General features: G+C 41.7%; 1 protein-coding gene across 2 annotated transcripts in view; it reads left to right on the top strand.

Moving 5' to 3' along the window:
- Positions 1 to 64: 64 nt before the first annotated feature.
- GRHL2 (grainyhead like transcription factor 2) overlaps positions 65 to 20479 on the top strand; it is a 96639-nt gene continuing 76224 nt past the window's right edge. For both annotated transcript variants that reach the window (XM_081951188.1, XM_081951189.1), the window contains exon 1: positions 65 to 198. In XM_081951188.1, the coding sequence (XP_081807314.1) occupies positions 179 to 198 (20 nt within the window). In that variant the 5' untranslated portion in view covers positions 65 to 178. The remainder of the gene's footprint in view (positions 199 to 20479) is intronic.

Raw genomic sequence — 20479 nt, forward strand, 5'->3', positions numbered from 1 at the left:
GCAGAATTACCAGTAGCTCTGGTTCTGCCGTCCCGGGAGCTCGCTCGCTCTCACACGCGAGCGCACACACACGCACGCACGCACACACACACACCTTTACCTGCACAGACTTGAAAGTCCAGTTTCACCAGAGAGACTGAGGCATCTGGAAAAGGGGAGAGAGTTCATTGGATCAAACATGTCACAAGAGACGGACAAGTAAGTGATCACAGCCAGCTTGCTACTTTTGCTGCTCCTGAACGGATCAACTGGTTGGTTGTGTTTTCTTTCCCTTAAAAGAAAAAAAAACCAAAACAAAACACGATCTCGGTGGTGGACGCACTGCGATTACATTTCCTCCTTTATACAAGGAATACAGGGGGTTAAATAGAACCCACAGGAGAGCTATTGAATTCCACTAACTTCCCCAATTTCTTTTTCATTCTCCCCCTTAAAAAAAATTTGGCTCTGGATTCTCTGTGTAACTTTCCCAAAGTTTGGGGAGAGCTTTACTTCTGTGCTATAGAACTGGAGGACCAATGCCTTCCTGTCCTTCAGGGCCTAGATATGAAACGTGATTCTTGGCTTTTGTATGTGAATGCAACAAAAGAGCTTTTATATTGGATCAGAAACGGCCATCTTCCCTTTTTCTTGGCACTTCTGCATGTGTATTTTGAGACAGAAAGATGTAAAAGGTGGATCTCAGGAATTCTTTATTTCAAACTGGGGGGGGGGAGTTAAGATGGCGAGAAGGGGGGGCAGGGGTAACGGATTAAAAACACCCTGGTACTAGAATCAGAAAAAAAGCATATTATAGAAGGAAGCGTGGAGGGGGCAGGAATATGGGGATCCCCCCCTTCAGTAAGAGGAAGTGATTTCAGGTAAAAATATTATTTCGTTTTTCCACTACGTTGTATGTACATGTGGCATAAAATATTCCACTCCATGATAAAAAAAGTTATGAATTTCACTTCCTTAAATCCTCAAATAGGAGTAAAATCAAAATGCATTTTATTAAAAATCTCAAAATTCTTTGAAAAACTCTAGGTTGTACATTGAGATAGCTTGAAATAAGCAACAAAGCCTACTGTTTAAGAATGTTCATAATAAACCAAATATCATAAGCATTTTTGTTAAAATTTCTAACGTGCCAACGCTAAAGGACATTATGATTCTGGGATTGTTGTGTGTTCAGACATAACGCTCTATTCTATAGTGGCCTCCCTTGTATTCCTCTCCCCATTTTCAAATGTGTGCAAGGTGGAAAGTTAGACAATCTTGTACAGGCTTCATCTCCCCCTCCCAGCACCTCCCTATGACTGCGTCTTCCTTATGGCAGTTGTTACTGGCTCCTTCTGAGCTTCCTGGTAGCTGCAGATCCTACCAATGCTAAAGGGAGAAGGCCAGAATCTTGCAGTGGGTTGGGTCTCAAGATCAGGAATAATAGATTGTATCTTGAACTTCCTTCTGAGCCTGTGCAGCACATTGTTACCATGCACAAGAAAATCATCTCTAGCACTGGGACAAAACTCCTGTTGTGGAATTTCTATCCTGGGTTATTGACCTACAGGTGTAGAAAAGGGAAAGACGAAAGAAGACGGAGGGAAGTAGAAATCAACAGGATTCAATTTAGCAGGAAAAAAGGATTTAACAAATTCTTAATGTGAGAAAGCTGGTTGCTGAAAAGGACTGACTCTCTTGAAAGTTGAGAGTGGAATACATAAAGTTCCATAATTAGACAATGACTAATATAGCAGTGATGTATTGGTTCCCCTCCCCTGTCTGTCCATTGGGAAGAAATTTACCTCTTCATGATCAGTAAAAGAGGGCAAGATCATTCAAGATAAGGTAGCCTTTCCATGGAGTCTTTTGGAACTTCTTCTCATGCATAATAACTCTCAGTTGATTCACGATTGTGTGCAAAGGGCAATGATGGTTTTGATTTGAAAAAACAAGATGAAAAGGTTTAATCTTTTACATCATCTCCTGGAACTTTTGGAAAGTGGTTTTGTTCCATATAGCACATTATTCATTATTAAAGTAGGTGTACCCATTAAAGTCTGGTATGAAGGACAATTGTTTAAACAACAGATTTTGATCAGTATCTGAGATGTTACGTATATGCCTGGGTTAGTCAAAATGTTTTGAAAAGCATAGGCTGTTCTAATCATTTGAGTAGAAGTGAAGAAACTATGTGTTTTTCTTTTCTTTTTGTTTTTTAATGCGTTGTGTTTCTGTGGCTAAAGTAGTCAACCAGATTTTGCTTTAATGCCGAAATTAATTTGTGTAATGTTCAGGCTACATTCCCATGAATATTTTACTTGATATCCTGAATTTGTTGGACTTGTGTCTCAATAAATGGGTTTAGGATTACTCTGCAAGACATATGTGATTGGTAAGGCATTCTCGTTTGTTTCATGCAAGATTTTATACAAAGTTTTTAAAGTATTGTTTTAATTTTTATTTACATAGTTGCATTAAAGTCATTTAGTACTTAAATTATTTGCACATGAAAATAAGGCAAATAAGGTTCCTTACAAAATTAACCAATACATCGACAATACCTTTTAAAAAAAATTTATCCTTCAAAATTATTATATGGCTTCTACTAATTTTAAATTATTTTTACACCAATAGCAACTATTTTTATTACTTTTAATCCAGAGGAAAGTAGATTGAAAGACTTTTAATGAAACTTCATCTTTTATTCTCAGAAACAGTTGAACTGAATTTGTGGGAGATGGGACAATTGGGAAAGTTAGCGAAGGGTGCAGACATTTCCAGATTTGAATCTACAATAAACCATAGAGATATTTGCCAAGAGAGCTACTTTAATCCCATGTTGGATGCAGCAGTAACTTTTCTAATTTGATGTCTTGTTTCCATTTGAAAGGGTCTTCCAAATGTTTCTAGCTGTGTATTTATTTTATTTGTAATATCATCTTTTCATTAGTTGCTTAAAGTTATATGCACAGTTATCTCCCTTTAGTTTTTATTCTTGCAACAACTCTTTGAGATTATATCTGACTCAAAGCCAATGATCTGGGATTTAGAATTTGGATCTTCCCTGTCCTAATTCAACCCTCTAATTATACAACAATAGTTCATTTAGCTGTGAAGCCTTGGGAAACAGGCAATTGTCTGCATTTCAAGAAGGCTATATGTATTTTTTAAACTATTTTTCTGAAGATAATGTAATTTTATTTTGTTAAAACTAATTTTTCGCCTTGTCAGTAGAAGTATTGCCCTTCAGGAATGTTAAACACAACAGGCTATTAGAGGTGAGGAGGATATAAAACCCACTTCATGCGATCCTCTCTGTGAATATGGAAGAGGTGGTTGAGTACATATTACTAAATTCACATACTACAGTGAGCCAATAAGCAATATGATCTTGAGTTAATGTGATATATGAAGGGACTGGAGGGTAAGCCACAGTTTGAAACCAGGGTTTGTTATTTTCTTACTAACTGCTACTTTCTCTGGAAGATGTCAAAATAAGGATGGCTGGTTGGTTTGTGATATCTTAGTTTAATCTTGAATTGTTTCAGTGCCCATCCAGGTTTCCAATCAATGCACAGAAACGCAAGGCCAAACCAGTTAAGACTGAACTTATCATTGGCTAAACAAGCGATAATTATTTTGCTTATCTGTAGAGCTTCTAGCATATTCAGTAAGCAGTGGAGAAAAATATTACAACTTGTTTACTTTGAGCACCTTTGAAAAGTATCTAGAAACTTCAAATGGTATTCAGCAACAAAACATGTCACTGGTGACAATACTAGGATCATATTATGCCTGAATTGGGCAATCTTGCATATCTTTCCAATTGTTTTGTGGACACAATTTAATGTGCTGATTTAAGTCTGCAATATTTTTTTAAGGCACATAATTCTCTCATTATACACTTTTTCACGCATTAAGATATGCAGGTAACGTTCTCTTAAAAATGCCTTTGCATTCAGAATCGGTTTATTGGGTGTTTGTGAGAAGGCTCCCTAACTGTGCAGTTCACTCTCTAGGAACTGGTGTTTGATTCCCAGTCTGTTTTCTGAAGATGGACTTAAGACTCACCATGGAAACAAGGCCTTTTTGTTTCCCTTAGATTGATTTCAATATGTATTTGTGTCATTTAATTATGTTCAAGGGTTTATGTATTTCTGATAGCCATTTTGAGATGGAAAGTTGAGAGAGACAGAGAAATAATGAGCAAATGAGCTACAGTATAGCATAATAATAAATAATAATAATAATAATAAATTTGGATTTATTAGCCGCTCCCTTTCCGGGCAGGACTCGGGGCGGTGTACACCAAGACGTATATAAACATACATATATACAAAGACATACATGCACGGAGGAGGTAATAGATTAAAACATTAAGACAAATTAAAACCATTAACAAATAAAAAATCCAATATACAATAAAAATTTAAAATTTAAAAAAGACAGTCAGGAGGAATATGAAAAGATTACAGTTGAGCCAGGCCGGATGATTGAAAGAGGTGGGTCTTCAACTGTACACGGAAGGAGCGGAGATCGGAAATAATCCTGATGTCACGGGGGAGGTCATTCCACAGGGCTGGGCCCATCACAGAGAAGGCTCTGCTCCTGGATGTCGCCCCCCGACACTGTTTGGCGGACGGCACCCGGAGAAGTCCCTCTCTGTGTGAGCGAATTGGTCGTAGGGATGTGTGGGGCAGGATGCGATCCTGCATGTAACTAGGTCCTATGCCATGAAGCGCTTTAAAGATCATAATCAAAACCTTGAAACGCACTCGGTAGACCACAGGAAGCCAGTGCAGCTCGCGCAGGAGAGGTGTTACAGGGGAGTATCTAGACCTCCCCATAATCACCCGCGCGGCCGCGTTCTGGACCAACTGTAGTCTCCGAGTGCATCTCAAGGGAAGCCCCATGTAGAGAGCATTGCAGTAGTCCAGGCGAGACGTCACTAGCGCATGGGTGACTGTGCGTAGGGCATCCCGGTCCAATAAGGGGCGCAATTGGCGCATCAGGCGGACCTGATGGAACGCCCCCCTAGCCACGGCTGTTACATGGTCATCCATGGACAGCCGGGCATCTAGGAGGACGCCCAAATTGCGCACCTGTTCCATGGGGGCTAGTTGCACGCCCCCAATGGCCAGAGATGGAAGCACCTGGTTGAACCGGGGGGCCGGAAGCCACAGCCACTCCGTCTTGGAAGGGTTGAGTTTTAGTCGGTTGCCATCCATCCAGACCCGTACGGCCTCCAAACACCGGGACATCATTTCGACGGCCTCATTGGGGTGGTTCGGGGTGGAAATGTATAGCTGAGTATCATCAGCATACAGATGATATCCCACCCCAAAGCCACGGATGATCTCGCCCAGCGGTTTCATGTATGTGTTGAACAGGAGAGGCGAGAGCACCGATCCCTGTGGCACTCCACATGTGAGTGACCTCCGGGTCGAACTCTGCTCCCCTGCCAACACACGTTGCGTCCGGTCAGAGAGGTAGGAGCCAAACCACCGTAAAACGGTGCCCCTGACTCCCAGCCCCTCTAGCCGGTGCAACAGGATACCATGGTCGATGGTATCGAACGCCGCCGAGAGATCTAATAGGACCAGGATAGAGGAACAACCCCTATCTCTGGCCGTCCAGAGATCATCAACCAATGCGACCAAGGCCGTCTCCGTGCTGTGCCCGGGTCGGAAGCCGGACTGGCGTGGGTCTAGATAATCATTTTCCTCCAGGTGACGTGGGAACTGCTGTACCACCACATTCTCTACAACCTTCGCTAAGAAAAGAAGGTTGGAGACAGGACGATAATTGGCTAGGTCCGTTGGGTCCAGGGAAGGCTTCTTGAGCAGGGGCCTCACCACCGCCTCTTTCAAGGCGGCCGGTAGAGATCCCTCACCCAACGAGGCGTTCACTAGGCCCAGGAGCCAGTCGCGCGTAACCTCCCAGGATGCCAGTACAAGCCAGGAGGGACACGGGTCCAATAAACATGTGGTGGGTCGCAGACGTCCACGCAACCTGTCCAAATCCTCGATGGCAACCGAGTCAAACTCCTCCCAAAGCGGTCCCTCAAGACTCGCCACGGGCGTCTCTACTGGACCACTGAAAGGGGCCCATCCCATCCGGATTTGAGCGACTTTGTCCTGTAGATATTTCCCAAACTCCTCTGCTCTGCCCTGTAAAGGGGCTTCCCGCGGTCTCTCAAACAAGAGGGAGCGAGTCACCCGAAACAGGGCGGCAGGGCGGTTATCTGCGGACGCAATAAGAGCGGCACAATATTGACGTTTGGCCGCTCTTAGTGCCACAAGGTACGTCCTCAAATAGGCTCGTGCCTGTGCTCGGTCAAATTCGGAACGGGAGGATCTCCAACGACTCTCTAGGCGTCTCTTGTGGCGTTTCATCACCCTTAGCTCCTCAGTAAACCAAGGGGCCAGGGTGGTTCGTCGCCGCAGGAGAGGCCGCAAAGGCGCCACCCGGTCTAGGGCCCCGGTAGTCGCACTGTTCCATGCGTCTACCAGGTCCTCTACTCGAGGGCGGGTCAGATCCACAGGAGGTGGCCCAAGCTCCGTCTGGAACCTATCTGGTTCCATCAGGCGCTTGGGGCGGAACCATCTAATGCCTTCCGGTTCCGCCTCCTCGCGGTGGGGGGTAGCACCAGGGAAGTCAAGCCGGAGAAGTGAGTGATCCGACCATGACAGGGGAATAATAGCTAGATCCCCTATTCCCAGATCACTCGTCCATTGGCCAGAGACAAAGACAAGGTCCAGCGTGTGGCCTCCCTCGTGAGTAGGGCCCTGAATTAACTGGGTCAGGTCCATGGCTGTCATGGAAGCCATGAACTCCCGAACCCCCTCAGACGCTTCTCCCATCGACGGCAGATTAAAATCCCCCATCACTAACAGTTTGGGGGTCTCAACCGCCACCGATGAGATCAGCTCGAGGAGTTCAGGCAGCGCCGCTGACGTATAGCGAGGAGCCAGGTATACTATCAGCAGGCCCAACTGCCTCCCTGGGCCCCATCTCACGACAAGGGACTCACACCCGGATGTCTGTGGCACAGTGAACTCTCTCGGCTCTAAGTCTTCCCGGATAATCACTGCTACCCCACCGCCCCTTCCCTGGGCCCGAGGCTGGTGAAATGCTCGATAACCTGGCGGGCACATTTCCACGAGGGGTAAACCACCCTCGTGGCCCAACCAGGTCTCGGTTATTCCTGCGAGGTCCGGCACCCCCTCCAAAATTAGATCGTGGATGAGGGAGGCCTTATTGACAACGGACCTCGCGTTGCATAACATCAGTCTCAGGCCTTGGGTCTGTAGAACCTGACCACCTAGTCTGCAGGGGTTGGTACGAACGACCGGGAATGACCAAAAACCCCGGTCTCCCAACCGACTACGCGCTCTTGATCTGTCCTCGCACCTGCCCCTCCCCACGACCGTTGGTATCAAGGAGCCCTGCACAGGAATGCTATCTTCCCTCTCCTCCCCCACTCCGCTCCCTCCCCCCTCGACCACACCTAGGTGCCTGGCTCTCCCATCCCTCCTGACTTCCCCCCCCACCCCTGGAACCCCTTACAACTTTTAAAAAACAATTAATTAAAAAACCCCTCAGTGTGCGCTTCCTCCAGCATAATTATTGTATTATATTTGTAGCTTGTTTTTGTTGTTAGATCACTCAATGAACTACTTACAGCAATAAATATTAACATAATATCATAAAAATTGAATAATAGCACCAGCACTTAGACTTATATACCACTCCATAATGGACAACACTCTGTAAGCAGTTTATATAGTCAGCATATTGACCCCAGCAATGTGCGTCCTCATTTTATTGACCTTGGAAGGATGGATGGAGCCAGTCAGGATCGAACTCCTGGCAGTGAGCAGTCAGCTTTAATACTGCATTCTAACCACTGCACCACGATGGCTCCTTAAACTACCATATAGAGCAGGGATTATCCACCTATGTCCTACAGGCTGGATGTGACCTGTCCCTTGAAACCATCTGGCGTGTGATCATCCAAATAAATATATTTGCCTAGTTTACAAGAGAGAGCGCAGTTAGCACCTCCTTCCGTGCCCATCTTGGTGACAGCTTCACCAGATACATAGCCAGAACAACAATTCCTTTAAAAAAATGTTTATTTTCATATAAATCCACAAGTATACCATTACATCTTAACAAACACTATTATATGTTATCCAATATTATATCAATTCCTCTCACCATGTACCAACAACAACTCTCATTTGCTCTTCTGCTTTCCATACATCATCATATACCTAGTTCTACAACTCTACCTCCCCTCCTTCTCTCCCCCTCCTTACCTCCTTCGTTCCCTTAGTACTTTCTTCTCCCTTCTCTCCTTTCTCTTCTCTACTTCCCCTTCCTCTCTCCTCTTTCCTCTCCTTCTCTCTCTCCTACTCTTTTCCTCACCTCTGCTTCCATCTCTCCTATCCCCTCTCGTCTTTCTCTCTTTCCCTCTTTCTCCCCTCCTCCCTTCCACTCTTCTCTACTCCTCTTTCCACTTCATCTCTCCATAGAACAATTCCTTTGGAAATGATACTAGTGATTCCATGGACTCTGGATCATACATAGAAGAAAATTGCCAACCCCTGATAATGCAGCAATTTAATGTAGCACAAACTAAAAAGGACTCTCTCAAGAAACTTTTTGATGCCTTTTCCAAAAATAGAAAGTATGGAAACTGTATGTGATCCTCAAGAATGTTCTCAGTTTGTGAAAAATGTAAGAGAAGAACTTCTCCTTTGGGCCTGACACGTAGTCATAAAAAAGCAAGGACATCTTTAGAAGGCTACTAATACTTCTGGACAAGTTCATATAAAGCCAGGAAATCCCTCAGGTAGAGTAGTTTTTAAAAGGCTAATTCGAGATGTAATTACGATAGTCAAGCAATTTATGTAGGCAAGACAGTGTAAATGCAGCCATGTTGATTGAATGATGCCAATTCTGAGATTTCTGTTTTTCTGCTCACCACAATGTCCTGATCTGAATTACTATGATGTGCATTACAAGTCATTTTAGAAGTCCTTCATTTTAGTGACACTGTAGACCATTCACCTACCATGAGTACTCTCAGAATTATACTTAAAATGCTAGGTTTTTTTTCTCCTGGGATAACTTTCATCAGTTCTTGACAGCTTCATCCCATTAACAGTTTCTTGACTGTTAAATTTGTCACTATTGCACCTGCATGACAATTCCTGAAGGAATTCCTTATCATTGTCCACTATAAAGATGGGAAACCTGTTGGGAGTCAGTGGTTGCACTTAATCTTTTAGTGAGTCAACAATGGTATGAAATAGATAGTGACCCAACACTCAAGATAATAGGGACAGGATTTCCAGTTTTAAATAGAAAAGCCTGCTGGTGCCTTCGAAACCACAATTAGGCATCAGTAAATAATGGAGAGGGAAATAAAGTTAATTTGGGGGGGGGGGGGGAGCAAGCTGGTATATAGAACTGATGATGAAGTGAAAATAATTCCAGTTAGGTTGTATTTCTAATTTACCTCCCTTATTGCTACATTTCAGGAGGCCAGCATAATAAACCATCTAGTTTTAATGCACCCATCTAATATTTGATTCCAAAGAAGAGTCAATTGCCTTTTAAAATCTATTATTTTGAAACTATATTCATTATAATATATTGGATTTCTCATAATTATTTTCATTTAAAGGTAAGGGTAAAGGTTCCCCTTGCACATATGTGCTAGTCGTTCCCGACTCTAGGGGGCGGTGCTCATCTCCGTTTCAAAGGTGAAGAGCCAGCGCTGTCCGAAGACGGCTCTGTGGTCATGTGGCCGGCATGACTAAATGCCAAAAGCACACAGAACACTGTTACCTTCCCGCCAAAGGTGGTTCCTATTTTTCTACTTGCATTTTTACATGTTTTCAAACTGCTAGGTTGGCAGAATCTGGGACAAGTAACGGGAGCTCACTCTGTTACGCAGCGCTAGGGATTCAAACCACTGGAACTGCTGATCTTTCTGATCGACAAGCTCAGTGTCTTAATCCCTTTGATTAAAAAGCAGCACACAAATATCATAAAATACACAATCAAGGAAAGCTTTCTGCATTCCTAGCAACCCACACAACTCCAGGCATTTATATAGTTAGTAAATAGTAACGGCACCTTAAGACCGTTCAGATCTGGAATTGCCCTAAAAGTAGAATCCCTTTAATTTAAACAGGATATTAGCTCATTTGTTGGAGCCAGGTTTAGATCTCAAAATTTGTAAAAGGAATTCAGGCGAGACAAGTTTCAGAGAGAAGGTCTCCAATTGAGCAGATATAATCAAAATAGCTTCAGGGAGAAAACCATGTTTTCTTCTCCCGATCGTGACAGCATAGGAACTCTTTGTTACATTTTGGATGATTTCTCCATGTACACTAAACTTTATGCTTGTAAAATTAAGAGGCGTATACGGGAGCCACCAAAACACAATCCATTTCAAAATATTAACCATCAATGTGCACTTTAGCAAGCTGGCTAATCCAGTTTCCCATTCATAATAAACAAGCATCATGGTGCCAAATTAAGATGACATAATTAAACCAAGACGATTAAAAAACGCTTGCACATTTCCCCTATGTTGACTCTTTGTGTCCTTTTACTTTGGGAGAAAAGCATCAGCAAGAGACTGTCAATAATTATCCTTGTAGGGAATTATGGGGATATCTGTCCAATTGTGCACTTAGTACATGAAACTGGCACTGTAATTCTGTACATAATTATTCAGAAATGATTTCAGCCTGTGCTGAGGCTTGTGTGTTAAGCCTAAATGCAAGGACTTGATATAAATAGTTATCTTGATGCAGATTTGTTATAATGGATGAAAAAACTGGGATTGGAAAGTTATAAATAAATGTTTCTTCTTTTTCTTTTTCATCTCTCTCTTTTCTGTTGCCTATAGAAAGTGAGTTAATAAGTTGCTTAAGGTAGAGATTTATTTCCTTTTGCTGTTTGAAGTGCAGTTCAATAACAAATTTTACAAGTCCATTGAATCAGCAAATATGAATTACTGAAAGACATTTTTGCCCTTTTTATTTTAATTTTAATTTTAAAAGAGTATAACTATTGGATATGTTTAACTAAATCTTGTCTGCAAAATTCTATCCTGTGCGGGATGAGGAAAGAATCTATTTTTTCATTCAGACTTTTTATATATATTATAAAATAGTCCTAGCAGTCCCATGCTAGGACTATTTTATAATATACAACTTCCAGTTACAGACATGAGCTAACGTGAGCATGAGGTGCATTGATCTCAGGATCCCTCCTCCAAAAGGGGAAGAAGAAGAGGAAGAGGAAGAGGGGAGGAAGGAAGGAAGGAAGTTATTATCTATATTACAAGTAAATAGAAATACTCTTACTGGCTATATCTCAAAGTAGTTACTAGGACTTAAAATAATGAAGAAGTTATGAAAAGATGCTTAAAACTTTCTATCTTATGTGATTCACCAAACAGAAACATAATTAAAAGAATGTCCACCCTACTTAGATGCCTTCCAAGTCAATAAAGCTTCCATATTTTGTGGTGCTATTAAATTGAGGATGTCCGACCTATTACAAGTATCAAAAATGTGGCTGCCTCATTTGGCTTCTAATTTAATCTTTTCTTCCTCGGTTTCATGATTTCCTTAATCTAATCTCCATCATGTTTTCTGCAGCAGTTTTAGTATTCTCCTCTGTGCTCACAAGTCTTTCTGCCAAGTTATTCCTTTTTTTAAAAAAATGAAATAACTGTAGTTCCTATCCCTAAAAGAAAAAGAAATAAGTGTCCAGTTGTTTGTCAACTCATTTCCCAGCTTGGCCTTCGGGGGGAGGAGCGGGGGACAGAGTTTTCTTAAAGAATAATGGCAAGAGGCAGATATCATTCTGATCACGCTCACCGTCTTCAGAAAAGAGAAGGGGGAAATGAGATCTTGCTTGCTTCTAAGTTAGAATGAGATAAGAATTGAGCCTGGGTGCACAGAGTATGATGCACTGATTGCATGCAACCTGACACCTGTGGTGAAATTCAAATGTTTTTACTACCAATTCTGTGGGCATTGCTTGGTGGGTGTGATGTGGCTTGGTGGACGTGGCAGGGGAATGATAATACAAAATCTCCATTCCCGTCCACTCTAGGGCTAGCCAGAGGTGGCATTTGCCAGTTCTCCGAATTACTCAAAATTTCCGCTACCGGTTCTCCAGAACCTGTCAGAACCTGCTGGATTTCACCCCTGCCTGACACAGTTGCCTTTCTGGTCTCACAGATCAAATACTTAGGTTAAAACATTCAGGATGTTTTTTTAATAGGGGAATAGAAAAGATTAAGGAGCAAGAATGGATTCTTGCAAATGGTTACAACACCATTTTATATCTTAGAACGGCTGAAAGTCTATCACCATGCTTATTTTTTGAAAGCAACACCCAACTCAAAGCTCTAAAGAGCCTTTTGGACCAACAGAATTTGCCCATCCCTGGAAACAGAGAGTCGGTGCATATTTTGGTGGATTGCTTGATTTCCTTAATACAGATCATGACAATGGTGGTAAAAGTTTTTGAGGATTACCCTGCCCGATAAGAAAACTTGGAAAATTGTCACTTGACTTCTGGCAATTTTTCAGACTCAGCACGAGAAGTTTTGGCTTTCCATAGCTTTCAGGCAAGAAAATTTAAATGTTATAATGTAAAAATAAGCTTAACATGCATAATTAAAAAGAAATCAGAAGCTGGCCCTAAAGACAATTTTAAAAATATAAGTCCCTGGTTTCATCCATCATGAGACATGCCTGTCTCCTTAAATTAGTGTCCCACCCAGTCGCTGCCTGTCTGTGTATAAAAGAGGATACCAAAAATGGTCTTACGTTCATCAGCTAAATGATTCACAACCCAGGCTAAAAGGGAAGCAATGTCTTCGAATGCAGATGCCTGGCACATCTCTATCTTTCAGTGATTCACACATTCTGATTGAGATAAAACAATGATACTATGAATCAGAACTGAGCAACTTGCATGAGGTTTTCACACCTAATTTTGTAGCACCTGAAGTGTCCTCCTTCCAAATTACATTACTGAAAACTAACAGCAAAAACCATATTTTTATTGATAACAATTATTTATTTTGGTTTAACAATGAAGATGAGTGCATTAAGTCTCTGCTAGGCTTCATACATCTCTTTTGTATTATATCTTACCCTACGCTAGTGGTGGGATTCAAAAATATTTACTACTGGTTCTGTGGACATGGCCTGGTGGGCGTGGGAGCGGAAGGATACTGTAAAATCTCCATTCCCTCCCCACCACATTAACCTGCTTTCCAGCTCCGTTCTCCTGTGCAGGGCAATAGAAGAAGACCAAGCCAATCAGCTGGGAGTCCAATCAGCTGGGACTTGGGTGGCAATGAATAGATGGCCGGGGCCAGTCAGAGGTGGTATTTGCCGGTTCTCTGAACTACTCAAAATTTCCGCTACTGGTTTGCCAGAATCGGTCAGAACTGATTGAATACCACCCCTGACTTACGCTAAAAAAAGCACTTGGAAAATTCAGCACCATCAACTCCAGTGGTGTTCCTCCATCACCCAGCATGCCTGTACTCCTTGTATCCCAAATAATTATTCATCCCTGCTATAAAACATATTTCAATAAAGAAGAAAAGGCTTTTTAGAAAGTTTTGTACTGTTTATACTTATTTAATCATGTATATGTTCCCCTTGAATTCAGTCTACGGCATAAAACATTCTGCACTGAAATATAAGAATAGGATGATGTGTCCAACATAAATTATTAAACCAACTATTTTTAATGTGGGTGTTTTAAGGCAGGGGTCTCCAACCTTGGTAACTTTAGGCCTGGAGGACTTCAACCAGCAAAGCTGGCTGGGGAATTCTGGGAGTTGAAGTCTGCCAGTTGCCAAGGTTGGAAAGCTCTGTTTTAAGGTATTTATTAGACATATGTTTAATATGTTTCCTTCAGGAGGCATAGATGGGTGCCCTTTCTCCTATTTTTCCCACAAGTCTGTGAGATTGGATAGGTTGAGAATGACTGGCCCGAGATCATCTAGCAAACTTTCTTCTCAGCTCATAAACCTAACCACTGTGCCACAGTCATTCTCTTATAACCACTGTTGTTGAGGGAGGGATTGTCATACCCCTAAACTGATGCCAGCCTTGTGCGATAGTCCAAACAGGAAGCACACCCAGAAGAACTAGCTCTACTTTTTTGTAAGTTTGTAGGTTAGCAGTAAATCCTTCTGCTGGGTAAGTTTCCCATTATCTAATCATTGCCCTTGCTGCAGTTGTTCCTATTTCCTAAGACAGCAATAGCGCTTAGACATATACCGCTTCACAGTGCTTTACATCCCTCTATAAGCAGATTATGGAATCAGCCTATTGCCCCCTAACAATCCGAGTCCTCATTTTACCCACCTCGGAAGGATGGGAAGCTGAATCAACCTTGAGCCTGGTGAGATTCGAACTGTCAAATTGCAGGCAGCAGGCAGGCAGCAGAAGTAGCTTGCAATACTGCACTCTAACCACTATACCACCTTAGCTCTTTATTCCATATATCATTACAATTGTATGTAACCCATTCATTTGTATACCGTGTGTCCATCTGGAGATGGAGGGGATCTTCTCCAGGCAAAGCTAATTTAAGATGAACAGCCAAATGCAAAAACAAGTCAATAATTGTTTTTTTTTAAGATACACCTCCCCCTTTACATACAAAAGCTGATTTGACTGGGAACGGAATGCCACTTACTATTGGGTAACATCCTTTGGCTTAAAAGACAGCAGATGATTTCAGGGAGATGGTGGAAAGATAGCATTTATATTTATTTACAGATTATGTTTAGCTACAACTGAACATAATTCCTAAGGTGGTTAGTGTGGTGTAGAGCTGTTCTTGAATATCAGCTTTAAGGTACTGGAGCAGCTATTATTTCGTTGGCTTATCATCTTCTACTTCCTTGACTTCATAGTGTTGATACATACTTTCCAGTACAAAGACAAGAGAGGTCTTGTTTTTATGGAGATAAATCAATGCTCTGTGTGTGTGTGTGTGTGTGTGTGTGTGTGTGTGAGAGAGAGAGAGAGAGAGAGAGAGACAGAGACAGAGACAGAGAGAAAGAGACAGAGAGAGAAAGAGAGACACACACACACACACAGAGACAGAGGGCAAGACAGAGAGACACACAGAGAGACACAGAGACAGATGACAAGACAGAGAGACAGAGACAGACAGAGAGACAGAGACAGACAGAGAGACATAGCAAGAGAGACAGAGACAGAGGGCAAGTCAGAGAGAGACTGAGAGACTGAGAGACTGAGACTCACTCCCGGATTGCAAGCCTGCCTTTGGAAACTCATGGAATTATTCCAAAATAAAGCTCTACATATTATTTGGCTTAAATAGAAATTTCCCTGTAGAGAAATCTGAAATGAGCTCAATTTTTTTTTCCTCAGGACAGTATTTGTTTATTTGTCAGGTGAAAAACAAACACACAGTCCAGTGCTTTGCGGTGGGTGATTTGCTACTCTAAATTTATAAGAATGAAACTGAGTAGATGCATGCATGACCCCCCACCTCCCCGTTTGCTTTTTCTTCAAAGCTAAAATCCTCCTATTGACTCATTCTTTCTCGAAACATCAAATGTAGCCTTCCTTAGCCCAGCACCTCCCAGATGTATAGGAAGGACAACTCCAGAATGCTCAGCTACAAATCTAAATAGGTTTGCTTGATTGTCTTCTAGTTCCCTATGAAAGGGAGTGGATTGCAGCAAAGTGGAAGAGAATCTCTGGAATTGGCACCAGTCTCTTTAAGGCTTTATTTCCTGACACTCAGTGAAGTTCAGTAAATTTTTAAACAATAGGCAATGAACTCTATCAAAGCCAAGGAGAGGTTTGTGTGTATGTGTGTACAGTTACAGAATTTCAGGAATAAAATCCTGGCTCACCAATCGTCTTCTGCACCATTCTTGGATCCCTTCTGTTCTTGGTCCCTTTGCAGGTCTCACAAATTTTGCCCCCAGGAAATTACTTCTGTCTTTTGTGCTGCATCTGACTTTGACTGCTTCAAGATTGCTTAATGTATAGATTGCATCTACCTTCTGGGTCATTCTCAATTAGCTGGCTTCATCAAAGCCAGTGAAGCCTTGCCTTAGGGGGAAGGTCAGGGTTAGGTTGAGGTTAGCCACATCAAGATAACTAGATAAAGATTCCCCCCACCCCCACCAACACACTATAGAGCCAGCAAACTTTGCTGGAAGGCGAAAGAAGAGATAAATAACATTTTTCTGCAGTTGGCAGAGAAATTGAAACTTACAGTTCAAGAGTTCCATTTAAAATATAATCATTAGATTCTCCCACACATTTTTATCTACTCCTCCCAGGCCTTACCTGCCTCCCTCATATTCCTTCTGCCATTCATTCTTTGAAAATGGCACCTGTAAAATTATTTCAGCCAAGTGTTCAGATAAGCAGCAATGAATTTTCCTTTCAAATAATCCAGAGTGGCACTTTAATATTTGGTATAATGCAGTAACAATAGGGAAAAATATCCAAGCAAATGCAAGAAGCTCTTTCTACAGGAAGCTGCTATGCAATCGTGTTTCTTGCAATACAAAAGACAGTAACATCCCTATTCCGACAACCTAAGATCTATATCCCCCTAATTGAGCTGTATATTCTTTGTAACTGAGGTAAATCAGGAGTGTAGTTTTTTTGGGTGGTTCTAGGCCAGCAGCCCCCCCCCCCAATCTTTGGGGCACCAGGCACTGGTTCCGTGGAGACAGTATGTGAAACCATACTGGATGGGGTATGGTTTCACATACTGCCTGCATCGCACGGATGGGGCTTCACTTGTTTGCATAGCCCGTTTTCCGGCATGCTGCAGCCCGGTACCGGTGTTCTAATACAAAAAATGATATTTGCTTTAATTTCCTTTTTTTTTTAACCGATTTGTTCCTGGTAGGAAGATATTTAAACATGGAACAGGACTCTTTTGAATCACCAATATTAATGTCATTTGTTTGATATTTGTTAAGTCCTGGAAGTCCATCATGGGTTTTTATGTCAGAGATATAAAAAGGTTTGCATGGAAAGTATGTTTGTAGAATTTGTCCTTGAAATTTAGATAAATACCTAGAGATCCTTCAAAATTTAACACCAAATAATAATGATTAGGACATTGGAGAAACTTATTAAATTAATGGGAAACAATTGTTTTAAGCATCTTAATTTAATGTAAATTTAATTTAGCTTTAATGCCACCCCTAGTATTTTTGTAAGAAAATTCATGGCACTTTATTCAGTGATTAAAGATAATTCATGGCCTCAAAAAGATTGAACATTTCTGATTTTGAGCACACATGTTCAATATTTGGCATCTTTTTTTTAAAAGAATCTAGTAGCTGGTGAGATACATTGCTTACCACAGATAAAAATATTACATTTCATAAACAAAAGTTAGATTCTGGTGTTAGAGCAATTTCTTATATTCCTAAGGATGTGCTTAGGTTAGTTATCCTTAGCTTCTGATCATTTGTCAAGCAGTGGGTTGAATAAAGAAACTTTAAAAACATTTTAAAACTGCATGCTAATTCAGTATGGACAGTTTATAGTATCTCAAGATATACCTAATTAAAAGGACTGAGGTGATATAGTATATGTCAACTGCTTGTTAAAATATTTTAACTACTAGCATTTGATAATGGTAAAGTTATTGTGTAATTGATTCCCTGCCTACCTACATGTTCTGACTTCTTGACATAGCCTGGTATTTCTCAACATTTTTCCATGTCTTGTGTCAATAACTCAACATGTTTGGGCAACTGTTAGAACTTGACTTCTGACATCTCATAGATCCCACTTCCCGTAAAAAAAACCCCCAATCTTCTAGACTAAGGATTGAGGTAGGAGCTGCTATGTTTATTTTTAGGAGCACTGGCATATTGAAGACATTGTAGGGAATTAAAATGGGTGTCAGACCTGCAAGCCATATTTTCTTTTTGGGTTTCAGGTCTGCCATACTTTCTACTGTGGGAAAATGAGAGGGGGGATTATATGGTGTTGGGTGATATGTAGCCATAATAACATTCTTCTTAGAAAGTAAAGGTCACTTTTGTCTCTGCACCTGGCTGGATGTGGATGGGAGAAATCTGCTTCGTGGCAGTGAAAGATTGGACCATGTGATGGACTTGTGGGTGTTGGGGCAGGATCTTGAACTTTCAACTGGGTGGGAAAGCCTGGAAGCTTTCAGATTCGGGTTTTCCCAGATGTGCCAACATGACATCTCTAATAAAGTGGAACTTTGAGGAAACCCAAGCCTTGGAGTTTTATTTTGTTGGGGGTGTTTTTTGAAACCCTGACATTGGGGCCTCTAGCACATTGCTACTGTACGATCGCTATACATCTTTAACAAGCTTGTAGCACTGGGCAGCGAGTAGATTGGAGGAAGATGCTGCCTTTGAAATGGACCCACTGGACAACATTTTTCCAAAGTCAATGTCAAACACAGAACTCACCATGGTCCCTTTTGAAAAAAACTCTATGGTTAATTTTGCACAATTACAATACTTACTTTTTTAATCTTTAAGGTCTGATGTTGCAATTGAATGTATAACCACACTTAGTCAATAATTAGAATTAGTAAACCACATTTTACTTGATTTCCAGAGTTATGGGAGTTCTGTATTTTTATTAGTAAAATCAGTTTTTTGGCTGGGACAACTGGACAACTCTTTCGGTCATCACAGCAGTGGTGGGATTCAAATTTTTTTATTACTGGCACTGTGGGTGTGGCTTAGTGGGTGTGGCATGGCTTGATGGGCGGGGATCGGTGGGCCTGGCAGGGGAAGGATACTGTAAAATCTCCATTTCCTCCCCACTCCAGGGGAAGGTTACAGCAAAATCCCCATTTTCTCCCGATCAGCTGGGACTCGGGAGGCAGAGAATAGATGAGGACATGGCCAGTCATAGATGGTATTTACCGGTTCTCCGAACTACTCAAAATTTCTGCTACCGGTTCTCCAAAACTGGTGAGAACCTGTTGAATACCACCTCTGCATCACAGTATCTTACTTGTATGTAACAAATATTGAACCCTGTTGGGAAGTGGGAGGATAGCAAACAAAATAAATAGTTTAAAGGAATATTCTATTTTTAAAATCTTAATATTTGGGTCAAGACTGGCCATGTAGTATGTAAGTTGAATTATTATTTATTGGGATCTTCTACAAACAATTTAAAGTATGAGTCCAGCTCTTTTTACAGGCTTTATGATTTTGGAATATATTGTGGACTACTATAGATTCTTTGATTTTTTTATAATTTCCGATGATTTCTTAAGCTAAGCGGGTTCTTCCCTATTACAAGTGGCCAAAAGTAATTACATGAAAGAAAAGCACATGCTTTCTTATATTACACTCTTCCTTCAAGGAATAAACATGTTGCCCTCATTTTGCACTTGATATCACTGTATGAAAAAATTCTGAGAGGAGTTCACTTGTCTAAAAGCCGGGTACAAAATTTTGTTTTGGACCAGAGAGATTGTAATCCCCAGTCTGCTATTCTGGTCCAAGATAACCCTGTGAAAATTCTAGCAAAATGGAAACCAAGTCCCAACCTTTCTGATTCTAGTCCAATGCTGCAGCCCAGTTTTTGCCCATCTCATCACCTGTGGTGTTTGATGATACCACCACCATAATCAGAGATGGTATTCAGCAGGTTCTGACTTTTATAGTCTGAGGCGTCAATAATTGAGGAGGCTCCGACTCAAGTAAACGTTTATTAACAGAACAAATACTGACAGGCAAAAGACCACAACTGCGCTGTGTGAAACACCTCTGATTGGCTCAGACGCGCCTGCTGGAACACAACACTGTCCAGTTCTGGAGAACCGGTAGCGGAATTTTTGAGTAGTTTGGAGAACTAGTAAATACCACCTCTGACTGCCCCTGCCCCCATCTATTCTCTGCCTCCCGAGTCCCAGCTGATCAGGAGGGAATAGGGATTTTGCAGTAACCTTCCCCTGGAATGGGGAGAGTATCCTTCCCCTGCCAGGCCCACCAATCCATGCCCACTAAGTCATGCCACGCCCAACAAGCCACCCACCACAGAATTATTAGTAAAAAATTTGAATCCCACCACTGATCATCATGAAAAATGTTGCGGACCGTGATATCTGGAGGATGCTATGTTGGCAATACTGCCCTAGTCATTATGCAAAATGGTTCTCATTGGAAATGCAGTATTATCCTGTTTCCCTGAAAATAAGACCTCCCCAGATAATAGGCCCAATCGGGCTTTTGATCGCGTGCATTAAAATAAGCCCTCCCCTGAAAATAAGCCCTCCCCAGCAGCAGCCATAAGGTGACCATACTCGCCGCCTCCTGCACCTCAAAAATAATAAGACGTCCCTGAAAATAAGGCCAAGTGCTTATTTCAGGGCTCAAAAGAAACTAAGACCCTGTCTTATTTTGGGGGAAACACGG

This window comes from Natrix helvetica, assembly GCF_964273705.1.
Source record: "Natrix helvetica genome assembly, chromosome: 4".
In the NCBI taxonomy this organism is placed as follows: domain Eukaryota; kingdom Metazoa; phylum Chordata; class Lepidosauria; order Squamata; family Natricidae; genus Natrix; species Natrix helvetica.